This window comes from Equus asinus, chromosome 21 (genome assembly GCF_041296235.1).
Source record: "Equus asinus isolate D_3611 breed Donkey chromosome 21, EquAss-T2T_v2, whole genome shotgun sequence".
In the NCBI taxonomy this organism is placed as follows: domain Eukaryota; kingdom Metazoa; phylum Chordata; class Mammalia; order Perissodactyla; family Equidae; genus Equus; species Equus asinus.
Genome location: NC_091810.1, coordinates 14,895,021 through 14,909,616, shown reverse-complemented (window position 1 = coordinate 14,909,616; position 14,596 = coordinate 14,895,021). Strand labels below are relative to the sequence as shown.

Genomic DNA, 14,596 nt, shown 5'->3' with positions numbered 1-14,596 from the left:
GGGGTCTGGGCCTGTGGAAAATGTACTGGGCATAGGCAGTTGTTTCCAGGGGCCCCTGAGAGCTTGGTGTCTGCAGAGGGCAGGCCCCCGGGGGGGAGGCTATAATCCTAGGCCCAGCTGCTTCTCCTTCCCTTCACACCAGGGGCTGGCGTGGCCACAGCGCCCCACTTGCCAGGCCCTCCGGGCCTTTGCATATGCGGTTCCCTCTCCCAGAAGCCCCATTCCCTCTGGCAGACTCCTGTCCATCCCTCACACTGCCTCTGGGAGGCCCTCTGAGCCCCGGTGAGGCAGCCCGCTGCCCACACAGCCCCGGGCACCACTTGCCCTGGATTTCCCTCTCGTTTACTCCGGCGGTTCCGTGGCTGTGAGGTCCATGAAACCTGGGAGGTAGCCGGTCCATCACCGCCTCTCTGGGCCTCACTCAGGGCAGGCGCTGGTAAGTGTCCACTCGAACAGGACGGAAGTGAGCAGTGAAAAGTCAGGAAGAGTGTCAGGGAACAGCAAAGGAGAGGGTGACCTGGCCCCTCTCTGGCTCATCTCGGGTGGTCAGCACTATAACACGGTGAGGGCGAGCCCCCAGCAGGAGGAGAAGCAGGCGGACTGGCCTGGGGGGAGATGCTGGGCCTTAGTGTCAGGCAGGTCTGGGTTAGAATCCCCGTTCTACTCGCTCGTCGTGTGACCCTGGACAGTGTCTGACCCCTCTCAGCCTCAGCTTCCCCATCTGTAAAACGGAGATTCAGAGACCATGAGGATCCAGCGGGAGGGTGGGTGTGAATGCTGGCCCCTGTTACCGTGCTCTGGCCTCCCTGCTCCCAGGAGTGACCTGCTGAACGTGGGTGACTACATTCGGTCAGTGAATGGAATCCACCTGACCAGGCTCCGCCATGATGAGATCATCACCCTGCTCAAGAATGTGGGCGAGCGCGTGGTGCTGGAGGTGGAGTATGAGCTGCCCCCGCCCGGTGGGTGCCCTTGGACGGGGAACTTTCTCCACTGCCTTGGTCATAGGTGGACACAGCTGCCTCCCCACCAGCGCCAGGGTGGTGGGGATCATGCCAGCTGGGGTGGGTGGGACCTGGAGACTGGCCACAAACATCCTTGCTGTACCTAGGGGCTTTGCCTACAACGGCAATACGCTGTCACCAGGAGGTGGCAGGGTCCTGTTTATAACCCATTGCCATTTTGCTTATTTAGTTTCCAGATGGTTTTCCTGTAGACAGGAAATTTTGGGAATGTGGGCCGAATAAATTGTTCCCTGCTCCACCACTCTGCCCACCCTACTACCCTGCACTGAGTACAGTGGCCTGGGGTCTAGCTTAGCTCTGAATTTTCAGAGCTGGTCTAAAGTCTTAGAATTTGAATAACTGGAATTCAACCCTAGCTGGAGCCCACCAGCTGTGGACTGAAGCCTGCGTTCTCTCTGTGTGAGCATGAACAGGCCCTCTCCTCTTTCTGAGTGTGGACCAAGTGGGTATTAGGGAAGAGGGTCCCTCTGAGCCTCACTTGTCCTACCTGTGAAAGGGGGACAGTTTACCCTCCCTGTGATCTCCGCGATTGGTCACCCAGCTCTCCTGGAATGAGGTTCGGGGACGTCTGCCAGCTTGGGGATGGGACTGAGGGACTCAAGGGCGTCCTCCATTTCTCCCCAGCCCCTGAGAACAACCCAGGCATCGTTTCAAAGACAGTGGACGTCTCCCTCTACAAGGAGGGCAACAGCTTTGGCTTTGTCCTCAGAGGTCAGTGCAAGAGTTGCCCTCGGGGTCAGGGGGCGGAAGGAAGCTACCGCTGTTTCCGCGCGTGCTGCTTTGCTTTGATGAATATAGCTATAGATGCATGACATAGACCAATCAATAGATGATGGATAGGATCGTGCTTCTGACCCTAGAGAGCCTAGGGCCGTAAGTCAAGTGTTTGGTGGAAAGATGTGCCATGCCATGAAGTGTGCATGGCTGGGCGTGAGCGGGAAGAGTGGACCAGAAGATGATGGCGGGAGTCCCCACCGAGGCTGAGAACGAAGTTGGGCCCTGCCCACCAGGGCAGAAAGGGAAGTAGGATGAGCCAGGGAAGAGAAGCCAGCCCTTAGCAGAGAGGCCTTTGGTCATGTCCCCTGCATTTAGTCCCAGCTCTGGGGGGTTTACAGTCGGTGCCCTATGTGAGCGAGGGCCGGGGAACAGCAAGGACGAGGTCCTCAAACAGAGTTACTCAGGGAGCCTGGGCGTCAGGGCGGGAGTGCCAGATGGTTCCTGCTTCTCGCTGAACTCCGTCCAGGTGGTGCCCACGAAGACGGGCACAAGTCCCGCCCGCTCGTCCTGACCTATGTGCGGCCCGGCGGCCCTGCCGACAGGTGAGTCTGCTGGAGGAAAGCTCACAACCTCGCCTGCACTCGCCTCCCCGGCCCCTGTGAAGAAGGCAGAGCGGGGCCATTGTGCCCACTCCCCAGATGGGCAAACTGGGTGGGTGAGGGGACAGCCCTTGCCCAGAGTGGCGCAGGGAATTATTGGTGGAGCCAAGACTAAACCCCAAATGAGAGAGACCCTAAGCTTCCCCAGCCTCCTACGTCTCAGGGGCAGGGAGGGAGGGAGCCTCCGTGTCGGGTCCATATTCCTCTCCTGGCCTTGGTTTTCCTCTCTGTGCAATGGGTCCCAGATGGCAGTCCCTAAGAGTTGCTGTGGGAGCCTTTGGGGCCCGGGGATGGTGCTGCTGTGGCCCCCTGTGGCTCAGCCTCCCAGTCTTGGCTGTGCTGCCAGCCCGGCCCTGCCTGGGCCCAGCCCAGAGGCTCGAGGAGGGACTGTGGGGAGGAGCGTGTCCAGTGCGCAGCCCCTGCCCCTGCCCCCGCGGGAGATTCCTGGCCATTTTAAGAGAAGCCTGGAAGGGCCATGCAGAAATCTAAATGCGTCCTTGGGACAGGGCCTGTGCCAGCTATTCAGAGAGCCTCCCAGGATAGCGCCGGCCACCTGCTGGGCAGGCATTCCAGGGTGGGGCCTCGACCCAAACCGAGGGGAGCCTCCCCGGCCCACCAAGTCCATTCCCAGGCGCCTTTGTCACCAGGCCAGAATGCCTGCTGAGGAGCCAGGGCGGGAGCAGAGGGACCTCGCGATGGCCGCCCCGCCCCGCACGCTGTGGTCCTCAGCCGCCTCTGTCCCTGGGGCAGGCGGGCGGGACCTCGGAGGGCGTCCCCTGCTCAGACCTTCTGGGTTTGAGCCGGGACTGGGACTTCACTGGGCACCAGGTGGGCAGGAGCTGTTGAGCTGACCGACTCGTCCGTCCCCTCCGCTTCCTTTGTCTCACAGAGTCACTAGTTCTGTCACCCACTCACGGGCTCTGTCCCTTTCTCCTTTGCCCCTCGTGGCCCCTCCCCTGTCCTCCGGGCCCCCAGCTGTCCCAGCACCTCTGGCAGGGCCAGGCTGCTGACCGGGCCCTTCCCTGCAGGGAGGGCTCCTTGAAGGTGGGCGACAGGCTGCTCGGCGTCGATGGGATCCCGCTGCACGGGGCCAGCCATGCCGCCGCCCTGGCCACCCTGCGGCAGTGCAGCCACGAGGCGCTCTTCCAGGTGGAGTATGACGTGGCCATCCCAGGTGAGGTGGGGCCTGAAGGCTGGGGTTGGGGCAGGAAGAGGCCCAGGGCAGGGAAGAGTGGGCACGGATCCTCAGCACTGTGAAGGCTGTGTGCCCTTGGGCCAGTTGCTGAGCCTCTCTGCGCCGCTGTGGGTAATAAACACTATGTGCTGCGCATTGTTTGATGCACTGGGGGTCCAGCTGAGAACAGTACAGATGGGGTCTCTGTTCTCAGGGAGCTGCTGTTCTGGTGGAGGGAGATGGACAGTAGATAGAATAAGTCAAATACAGAGTGTGTCAGATGACGTGCCGTGAACACCGTCAGGGAGAGAGCTGGGAGCAGCCGTGCGCCCTCTAACTGGCAGCCATCCAAGTGAGAGAAACGTGCCGGAGGCTGGGCCAGGCTGGTTTCTGTGGGCGAGGGTGGAAGGGGCGGCTTCAGGAAATGCGGCGGAAGTGGAACTGGCCTGGTTCTCGGGGCTGGACACAGTGGCGGGGCCAGAGCAGGAGGAGCTTTCCAGCCGCTGGGTGGGTCGACGGGCGCTGTCTGCTGAGATGGGGAAGGCCTGCAGTGGTATGCTGCGGTTCAGTGCCAGCATACAGCAGACTGTCAATAAATGTGAGATTAGTGTCAGCCAGCGGAGCCCGGGGTCGGAGCCCCTCAGACCTGAACCCCTGCCCTCCTCTGCGGCTGAGCGGCCGTGTGACCTCGGACGAGGCCTTGTCCTGCACACAGCACCGTGTTCTGGGCTGCCCAGTGGCGCGGTAGTCCCTCCCTGGCAGATGGCAGAAAGGACCCTGCTGGAAAGGGTTCAGGATTTGCATTTCAAGCTCCTCCTTCCTTCCCTGTGCCAGATACGGTGGCCAGCGCTTCTGGGCCCTTGATGGTGGAAATAACCAAGACGCCAGGATCCGCCCTGGGCATCTCACTCACCACCGGCTTCCACCGGAACAAGCCGGTCATCACCATCGACCGCATCAAGCCGGCCAGCGTGGTGGACAGGTGGGGCACACGCCGGGTGCTGCCGTGGCAGGGGTGGGCATGCGGTGGGAGAGGCCGCCCAGAGCTCTGTCCGGCCAGACCAGCCTCCGCCTTCACTCCCCCCGCCGGCCAGGAGTGGGGCCCTGCATGCTGGAGACCACATCCTGTCCATCGACGGCACCAGCACGGAACACTGCTCGCTGCTTGAGGCCACCAAGCTCCTGGCCAGCGTGTCGGAGAAGGTGCAGCTGGAGATCCTGCCTGTTCCCCGCAGTCGGAGGCCCCTGAAGCCCTCGGAGGCAGGTGGGCTCAGCTCAGACCTGGGTTCAGCTCAGGGCCCTCAGCAGGTGCAGGGGAGGCAGCCAGGCAGTAGGAGGGCCTGAGGACCACCTGCGAGGAGCTGGGGTCCCCTGCCTGGAACGGGGAGCTGAGTGCTGGAGTTCTGAGAGCAGAGGGAGCAGGTGGGCTAGGGGACCAGAGGGCCGAGCTGGGGGCTGGGGCAGGGTGAAGTGTGGTCAGAGCGAGGCCGCTCCAGGTCAGGAAGCGCCTCCAGCAGTCCAACCCTGGGCTTTGGCTTCAAGTCCCGGCACTGCCCCCTGCTGGCCAGGCGCCCTGCCTCTCTCAGCCTCAGTCGCCTCATCTGTAAACAGGAGCGAGGACTCGACTGCTCAGGCTTGGGGGAGGTTGCAGGAGGTCAAGGACAGAGCCCGGCCCAGGGCTGTGGGTTCCAGCCTCAGTCAGGACACAGCGTGTGGGCAAGGCTGGAGTGTGCCCACCTGTCCTCCACAAGCCCCACCCGGAGAAAGATATCCCCTGATCAGATGTGGGGGCGGGGCTGGGGGAGGGTCCACTCTGACAAGGCCACAGCCAGGGGCCCATCCAGGAGGCCTTGGGCTTGAAGTCCTGTCATTGTGTCATTCATTCCCACCTATTTACGGAGCCCCTGCCAAAGGCCAGGGTGGCCTGGGCTTCCCGTGGGTCGCCTGGGTTCATCCTCCCACCATCTCTGAGGTCCGTGTTGTTGCTGTCCCACTTTCAGAGGTGGCCGAGGCTCAGAGAAATGTGTCGCCTCCAGGGGGCACACAGCTGGGACAGTCCTCCTGGCCTGTCCTCCTGGCCCTCGTTAAGTGGGCCTCCGCTGGGCACTGGGCAGGCTCTAAGCCCACCACACGTGTGAGCCCATCCTGACCCTCCCCGCTGCCCTGGGAGGTGGCCGCTATCCTAGTCCCATTACACAGATAATGACACAGAGGCACAGAGGGCCTCGGTGATGCCCCGGAGACAGCCAAGCTCCTGGGTGAGGGTGAGGGTGCCGCTCCGGGAGGCAGAGTCAGTGGGCCGCGACTAGCGGGTCCTCTCTTGACGGGTAGCACCAGGCGGGGCCCTGGAAGCTCCACAGCAGAAGAAGCGGGACAGGGCCTGGGGCATTCCGGGCGAGGCGTGGGGTGGCCTAGCCTGGAGGATCAGCTGGGGCAGGTGGGGAAGGCAGGATCTCTGGGGTCCCCGGGAAGCAGATGCTCAGACGGAGCAGGAGTGCCAACAATTCTCGGGGGCAGGCCTGTGAAAGGCTGAAGTGGGAGCACTAGGAGCAGCCTCAGGGGCGGGGCGGGCGCCGCGCGCTCAGCCCCGGAGGACCCCGAGGCGCTGCGCCACACCTCCGCCGGCTGCCCTTCTCGCAGAGCCGCGGCCAGTTTTCGCCCGGTTCGGACCCGGCCCCGCGCTCCTCCTGTCCCTTTGACGCGCGCGTCCAGACCCTGGGCGCAGACTCCCGAGCGCCGCCCTCGCTCCGGGGAGGCGCGGGGTCCCGGCCCTGCCGTCCGCCCTCATCCGCAGGCGCAGCGCTCGGGGCTCCGGCCGCTCCGCCCTGACTCGGCCTCTCTCCCGCCCCGGCCGCAGTGAAGGTGCAGAGGAGCGAGCAGCCGCGCCGCTGGGAGCCCTGCGCGCCCTCCTGCCGCAGCCCCCGGCCCGGTCCCCGGGGACCGCCCGCCTGGGCCGCCGCTGGTGCCCCGGACCCGAGCCGACGTAACGTGGCCTGCACGGCGCGTGCATGTTTCACGGGGCGGAGGCGTGGGGGTCCTGCCCGCGGCACCCTGCGCCCCAGGGATGGGGGTCCTGCCCGAGGCACTCTGCGCCCCAGGGATGGGGGGCCCTCCCTGGCGGCTGTGCCTCCAGGTTTGGGAAGCCTGCAGTCTTTGAGGCCCAGCGGGGAGACGAACCCCAGGTCCCCAGTGAGTGGTGGCGGTGAAGGGGAGAAGGCACCCCCTTCCCCATCCCCCCGGGGTTGGGCGGCTTCAGAAGCCGCTGTGTGGCAGGGTGGAGGGCCCTGCTGGGTTCACGGGGCTGTGCTCTCATCTCCCCAGCCTTGTCCTCGACTCCCTTTTCCTCGCCGACCATGAACCAAGCCTTTTCCTGCACCAACCCCAGCACCCTTCCCCGTGGATCCCAGCCCATGAGCCCCCGAACCACAGTGGGGCGGAGGAGGCAGCGAAGAAGGGAGCACAAGAGCTCATGTAAGCTATGGTCTCCTCCTTGCCTGAGAGAGAGATTTGCCAAAGAGGGGGTGGGTATTTTGGACGTGGCCCCAAGTGTTGATGGGGTCATTAATTAGCATGAGTGGTATACCAGGCTGCTGTGGATGGTTGGGGAGGTTGTGCATTGCACAAGGACATACCTGAGGGGTGCCACTTTGTACATTTTAGTCTTGCATTTTTATTATGGAAAGTTTTCAATAGGTAATGGCAAAGTGTCCTGAGGAAATGATGCCTTTTCAGATTTGTGTGAAGCTCTCACAGTTCATTTTCTTTTCATTCGGTCCTTCTGATCCATTCAAGGAGAAAGTCTGAGTGTGGCGAACGGTGTCTTTACTGCCTCTTGGACATTTTTAATTTCCTCTAAGACAAAGACACACAGGCCTGAAACTAGCTATCGGGGATGTAATCATCTTCACTTTTACTAGATATATATTTCTACTCACCTTTTGTTTATAAACATTTCTCTTTATTTATAATGGCTATGTATATAGTTCCCTTTTGAAATGAATGTACTTAACTATTTAAAAAAGTGAATAAATGTGAAGATAAATAGTAGTGAATGATAATGCAGGAGGCATGTGGGAGTAGCGAAAGTCATGAGAATGTCCAGAATTTGGAAATTTTTCCTGGGAAGTCTTTACTTTCTTTATGTAGAAAGTGTACCCCACTTCCTGCCATGGGAGTTGCCTCCAAGGAAGGATGGAGGGTCAAACTGGGCCATTTGGAATTGAACCAGGTTAGGGAAAAAAGGAGTACAAGTCACCTGGCACCTGAAAGGAGCTGAATATGGTTATGAACTTCCCAGCAGTCAAGGTGAAAAGGGAAACACTTCAGTCAGTTGAGAGATAAAATACACCTTTACCAACCACCTTTGTCAGCCACTGAAGCTGGGGATGTGTAGGTGAAAAGATTCAGAAATGCTCTTCATAGGCAGCGGCATGTGGAGGCTCGGGGCTCTTGGGACCCCTTTCCTATGCCCTTCTGAGGATGGGTGCCTAATAAAGTATTATCATTATTATTATTGATGATAACAATTAGTTAAAAAATCATTTTTGAATACCTCCTATGTACCAGGCACCATTCTTTTTTCTTTTGAGGAAGATTAGCCCTGAGCTAACATCAGTGCCCATCTTCCTCTACTTTATATGTGGGACGCCTACCACAGCATGGCTTGCCAAGTGGTGCCATGTCCGCACCCGGGATCTGAACCGGTGCACCCTGGGCCGCCGAAGCGGAACGTGCATACTTAACTGCTGCGCCACCGGGCTGGCGCCCAGGCACCATTCTTATCATTAGGAATGTAATAGTGAAAAAAATAGTCAATGTAAATAGAACAACACAATATACCTGACATCATAATATATTACACACATTGTAATGTGTAATATAAACTATAACAAAATAGTATATGAAGACATAATAGTATAATATAATTAGTAATAGAATGAAATGCAATAAATTTTATTTAATAAGTGATATCCAGTATCCATATTAATAATAAGAATGTTTTTATATGTGGAATATAAAAGTGTGTATTAAGAAACATAATCCAATAGTTAGAAAGTAATCGTTGGACTCCGCAACTCCACACCTAGGGATCTGCCCAAGAGAAATGAAAGCATATGTCACGTCTGCCCAAAAGCGTGTATGTGACTGTTCTTGGTGGTGTTATCCAAACTGTCACAAAGGTGGAAACAACTCAGATGCCGTCAGCAGATGAACAGACAGACAGAATGTGGGGTCCTCACAGGGGTGCCATTCAGCCTTAGAAAGGGTGACGTGCTGATGCTCCTGTTATGCGGACGAACTCTGGCAACGCGATGCTCAGTGAGAGGAGCCAGGTGCAAAAGACCGCGTGTTGTGTGATTGCATTTCTGTGAACTGTCCAGGACAGGCGCGTCTACAGAGAAGGAAGTAGCTCAGCGACTGCTCACAGGAGAGAGGGGGTGGGGGCCATAGCTAAAGGGGACAGGGCTTTTTTCTGAGGCGATGAAAATGTTCTAAAATTGATTGTGGTGGAGGTTGTTCAACTTGGTGAATATACGAAAAGCCATTGAATTGTACCCTCAAGATGTGTGAATATTAGGGTGGGTGCATTGTGCCTCAATAAAGCCGTTAGCAAACATAACATAACATGGACTATGGCATATACTAGTGGTGATCTGATATGATGTGATACGCAATAATAAAACAGGACGTGACCTGGCATAGTATCAGCGACCCTCGGGACTTCTGTTCCACAACTGGCAGGCCCAGGAGCCGTCTTCCTGGATCCTGGCCACAGCCCTGCTTGTGGGGTTCTGTCCCATCGCCTGGGGAGGAGGCCAGGGCTCAGGGCAGGCTGTGACAGCCTGGCCCGTGAGTCGGGCCTCCAGGCCGGCGCGGGGCTGGCTGGGCGGGAGGGAGGGCAGCTCTGCCCGGCCCGCCTGAGCGCCATGCCTCCTCCCCGCAGTGTCGCTGGCTTCCAGCACAGTGGGTCCCGGCGGGCAGATCGTGCACACGGAGACCACGGAGGTCGTGCTCTGTGGAGACCCTCTCAGCGGCTTTGGCCTCCAGCTCCAGGGCGGCATCTTCGCCACCGAGACCCTGTCCTCCCCGCCCCTTGTGCGCTTCATTGAGCCGGACAGCCCAGCTGAGAGGTGAGCCTGCTGCCCCTCCCCGCCGGGCCTGCCACTCTCCAATTCAGGGGGCTCATGGACAGCCAGGGAAACCGAGTCATACACCAAGCCTGGCTGTACAAGGGTATCTCGCCTAACCATCACATCAACTCCATCACCAGCCCCATTTTACCTATGAGGAAACTGAGGCTCAGAGAAGCTGATTCACTTGCCCGGGGTCACACTGCTCCTGAGTGACCCAGGACTTGAACTCCTATCTGTCTGAAGTCAGAGTCCTCTCTATATGCATCTCGTAAGGCGTGGCATCATCCCCATTGGACAAACAGAATCTGAGGCCCAGCAAGGTCACACCCTTCTCTCCAGAGCCATGTGGTAAATTGCCTGAGGACCTCTGGCTGGCACGGGGCTGAGCTGAGAGTCACACCACGGGCAGGCTGGGCCCTGCTCCTGCACCATGTCCTGTCTCCCTGTGGAGCTAGGACGGTGATGGGCCTGCTTCTCTCTGCCGGGCTGCCCGGGTTCAGGTGTGGGCTGCTGCAGGTGGGGGACCGTGTCCTGTCCATCAACGGCATTGCCACCGAAGACGGGACGATGGAGGAAGCCAACCAGCTGCTTCGAGACGCGGCGCTGGCCCACAAGGTCGTGCTGGAGGTCGAGTTCGACGTAGCGGGTGAGCGATGCCTCTGACTTCTCCGGCACCCCAGTCTCATCTCCACCGGCCCCCATCTCCCTTCTCCCAGGGTGCTTTGCAGCATATGCCTGAGCACTGACGGTGGGAAGGAAGAAGGGATCCCATGGCCAGTGTGAGGGTGATGAGGGAGTTTGCAAACAGGACCTGGGGAGGGCGGCTGGGGGCTCAAAGTTCTCTGAGCCCCACACAGCAGCTCAGGCGAGAATTCCGTCCTGTGGGGCGGCCCCTCTGTGCTTTGGAAGGATGTTTCTCTGCAGCCCTCACTTCCCCGACTGAGAGATAGGGGTGGAGTCCTTCTGCTCCAGGGGTGTTCCCATTAGATGAGGTGAATCGTGTGCGAGCACCCCGCTAAGGCCTGGCACACAGTGGTTATTCCGCGAATTGTCTGGATCTGAACCGGGTTGGGTTTGGCTGTGGGGATCCCCCTGGCTGGCAGTCATGAGGTCTGGGCCCCAGTCCCAACTCTGCTCTGACCAGGTGGGCTGGTCTTGGGTGGATCTGTCGGCTCACCATGCCTGAGTTTTCTGTCAGTCAGTGGAAGAAGCAGCATGGGCTTGGGACACCGACTTTTTGGGGTCTCTTCCGGCTGGAGCAGAATGGGTGTGTGGCCGGGCCCGCCTCAGGCTCCTCTCCTGGGTCTCACCGAGTCCACGTCTCTCTGTGCGCAGAGTCCATCATCCCGAGCAGCGGCACGTTCCATGTGAAGCTGCCCAAGAGGCGCGGTGTGGAGCTGGGCATCACCATCAGCTGTGAGTCCCTCCCCGCCCCACGACCTGCCTGGCCCTGGGGCCAGCCCACCTGCCAGGAGAAAGAGGTGCCCAGCCCCGGGGGCGGCCGCTGGCCTCTTCACAGCAGGGACACATGCCTGGCCCCAGGGGAAAGGCTCCGGTGGGAGGCTGACTTGAGTCCCTCCACCCTGTCACGTGTGGCCGTGTGTCCTCGGCAAGACCTGAGCTTCTCGAAGCCTCAGTTTCCCCTTCTGCACAATGAGTGTCTTCTAGCCTTTGGGTCTCCCGGTGGGATGGAGCGGCATGTCAGGCACCAAACACATGGGCCAGGTTTGGTTTTCTGTCTCTCTCCGTGTTCCCAGGGCCCAGAAGAGGCCTGGAACACAGTAGGTGCTTAATTCATGTTCCCATTCTGGTCACCAACGGGAAAACCTATCAGCACAATTGGATTTTTTTGCAAGAAAACTTAGCCACTCCTGTGACACCCGTCTTGGGTTGTATTCCTGCAGGACCGGCTTGGCAGTTGGGCATTCCGTGCAGTGTGCAGGGTTTATGCGGGAGAGCTCTCGGGACCACGGCTGGGAGCCGTGAGGGCACGTGGAGGGGGATGTGGCACCTCGCATGCCAGCGGTGTGGCGGGCGGGCGAGAGGAAGAAGCCAGGCTGTGATGCAGTCGCCCACGAGGGCTGGGCCAGCCCCAGGAGAGCTCTAGGGCAGGAGTGGTGCGGCCGTCCTGCGTGTAGCTGGGAGGCAGCCTTGCTCCACTGCGTGGACCGGTTGTGGGATGTGGGCTCACCTCGGGGCACTCCTGGGCCACAGGGTATTTCCAGAGAGGCAGCCGCCATGAGCCGTGCTGCCAGCACTGCCTGCAGCTGGGGGGGAAGAGCCGACTGTGGCAGGGCCACCCTGCCCCAGAGGCTCTGGGTCCCCACCCTGGGCCAGGTGCTGCTGGGGACACAGACACCAGCCAGATGCAGCCCCTCGGGGAGCTCACAGTTTGCTGGGGGATGGGCTGAGCAAGAGGAAAAAAGGGCTGATGTGGATTGATCACCTACTGTGTGCCAGGGTTTCGTGTGAGGTTTCCTGCCTGCCTTGTCTAGTTTCATCTCACGACAACCCCATGAGGCCTGTGGCATCATCCCCATTTTACAGAGGGGAAACTGAGGCACAGAGAGGGGAGCTGATTTGCTCAGTCACCCAGCTGGGAAGCAGTGGGAATGGGGCGTGTGGCTCTGAGTCCACGCCCGAGCTCCTGGCCCCCACTGCTGAGGCTGAGGTGATGGAAGGTTGGACTCTGTCCTCTTGTCCTTCAGCGGCCAGCAGGAAGCGAGGGGAGCCCCTGATCATCTCTGACATCAAGAAGGGCAGCGTGGCACACAGGTAGGGGGCCCGGGGCACATGCAGGGGGTGTGGTCAGGGAAGGTGGACATGGCACCTCACGCGCCAGGCTCCTTCCCGACCCACACTCCTGCTCATGTAGGACGGGCACTCTGGAGCCAGGTGACAAGCTGCTGGCCATCGACAACATCCGCCTGGACAACTGCCCCATGGAGGACGCCGTGCAAATCCTGCAGCAGTGCGAGGACCTGGTGAAGCTGAAGATCCGCAAGGACGAGGACAACTCTGGTAGGGCCCCCACCCCACCCGCCACCTCTCGAGGCCCATGCTTTGACCACGGGGGCTCCCCTCGGCCGAGGGGGTCCAGGATGGGTGCTCCCCAAGGGCTGGCTGGTAGAGACTCTTTGAGTGAACAGACATGGGAGGGGATGGCACTGTGCACTTCTCCCTGTCACTGGGGATGTCGGGCAGTCTGAGGTGCACAGAGCCCAGCAGCGGAGACCCTCAGGAGCAGGTGGCAGCGGAGAAGCGGGTGGAATGGGAATGAGGGTGGGGCTGCGCTGCTGTGAGGGGGTGTGAATGAAGGAGCAGAGGCTGCAGACTCAGACCCCTGAGGCCAGGCAGGTGACCGGAGTGAGTGAACTGGACAGAGGGAGGAAAACGACACAGGTCAGTGGGACAAAGAGAAGGGTGAGGACTGTGGCCACGGGAGAGCGAATCGCTCATTTGGAGGGGCAGCCACCAACTCCTATCCTGAAAAGGGGGTCACTTGTGAACAGATTTCTGCTTTTTTTTAAGAAAAGCTGGAGATCTGGTTTCTTCTTATCATCATTATCATTGTCACCATCATTATTGTTCTTATTATCTGTGGTGTGTGAAATCTGTATTTTAGATGCCAGTTCCATGTTTCTTTTCTTTTCCTTTTTTTTTTTTGAGGAAGATTAGCCCTGAGCTAAGTACTGCCAGCCCTCCTCTTTTTGCTGAGGAAGACTGGCCCTGAGCTAACATCCGTGCCCATCATCCTCTACTTTATATTTGGGATGCCTACCGCAGCATGGCTTGCCAAGTGGTGCCATGTCCGCACCTGGGATCTGAACCGGTGAACCCGGGCTGCCGAAGCGGAACGTGCACACTTAACTGCTGCACCCCCGGGCAGGCCCCTCTTTTCCTTTTTTTTTTTTAAAATGCTTTTTGGGTGCAAGAAAATATTTCTGGAGGCATAAGATGGCCTCCAGGTCCCCAGGTTGAGCTGTCTGAAGTCATGGCTTGAGTGAGTGGGTGAAGGGATGGATGGGTGGATGATGAGTGAGTTCCCTAAGGCTGGAGGCTGGGGGCGCCCAGCTCCTGGGCCTGCCCCCTGGGCCCTGCCTGATGGGTCTGCCCTTGCAGATGAGCAGGAGACGACAGGTGCCATCAGCTACACGGTGGAGCTGAAGCGCTACGGGGGCCCCCTGGGCATCACCATCTCCGGCACCGAGGAGCCTTTCGACCCCATTGTCATCTCAGGCCTCACCAAGCGCGGGCTGGCTGAGAGGTGAGCCAGGACTCTGTGGGGACCCTGGGTGGGCCCGGGGACCCTTATGGGGCAGAAGCTGGGCTTTGGGATCAGCCAAGCTGGATTCTGACCTTTCTTCCAACATGGGTCCCCTGGTGATATGGGGCCTGTCCCTCCCCTCTCTGAGCCTCCATTGGGCAGAGGTGGGCCAGCCCCTGCAGACGGCCGGCTCCAGGTACATGCTGGACAGTGTGCGCTCAGTCCCTGCTCCCTCCCAGCCTGGCTCCACCGCTTCTGGAAGGTCAGCATTGTGAGCCTTTTTGGAGGGGCTGCTGTGTGCCTTTCTAGTACAGGGGCCATGTCCATCCCGGGTTCCCCTACAGCCTGGGGCTTTTCCTGCCCCTGCTGTCCTCTCCCCTAAAAAGTGTCCCCGCAGTTGTGGCAGCTGGGGGAGCTGTGAGAAGTGGGGTGTCCCAGGCTGTGCGGCTTGGAGGGAGAGCGAGTGGGTCTGGGACCCAGAGGTGGAAGGGGGCCCCCTGGGGATCACAGGGAGGCCACCCCAGCGTGGGTGACGTGAGCGTTTTCCCGCGAGCTCCCGGCACTGAGAGGAGGTGACTGTAGAGGGAGAGGCTGGCTAGCTCTGGCGGGCAGGCTGGGGC

The 14,596-nt window shown here is 59.6% G+C and overlaps 1 protein-coding gene across 7 annotated transcripts in view; it reads left to right on the top strand.

Annotated features, from left to right (window-relative positions):
• GRIP2 (glutamate receptor interacting protein 2) overlaps positions 1-14,596 on the top strand; it is a 100,927-nt gene that overhangs the window by 66,841 nt on the left and 19,490 nt on the right. For 6 of the 7 annotated variants that reach the window (XR_011496602.1, XR_011496601.1, XM_044754820.2 and 3 more), the window contains exons 4-17: positions 817-962; positions 1,650-1,736; positions 2,269-2,344; positions 3,430-3,575; positions 4,410-4,557; positions 4,670-4,839; positions 6,433-6,558; positions 6,897-7,046; positions 9,520-9,706; positions 10,210-10,355; positions 11,045-11,125; positions 12,418-12,484; positions 12,585-12,730; positions 13,832-13,976. Coding sequence is in view for 5 of the 7 variants with exons in the window: in XM_044754820.2 (XP_044610755.2) it covers positions 817-962; positions 1,650-1,736; positions 2,269-2,344; positions 3,430-3,575; positions 4,410-4,557; positions 4,670-4,839; positions 6,433-6,558; positions 6,897-7,046; positions 9,520-9,706; positions 10,210-10,355; positions 11,045-11,125; positions 12,418-12,484; positions 12,585-12,730; positions 13,832-13,976 (1,821 nt within the window). In the remaining 2 variants the exon portion in view is untranslated. The remainder of the gene's footprint in view (positions 1-816; positions 963-1,649; positions 1,737-2,268; positions 2,345-3,429; positions 3,576-4,409; positions 4,558-4,669; positions 4,840-6,432; positions 6,559-6,896; positions 7,047-9,519; positions 9,707-10,209; positions 10,356-11,044; positions 11,126-12,417; positions 12,485-12,584; positions 12,731-13,831; positions 13,977-14,596) is intronic. The other variant, XM_070493408.1, reaches the window with a different exon arrangement.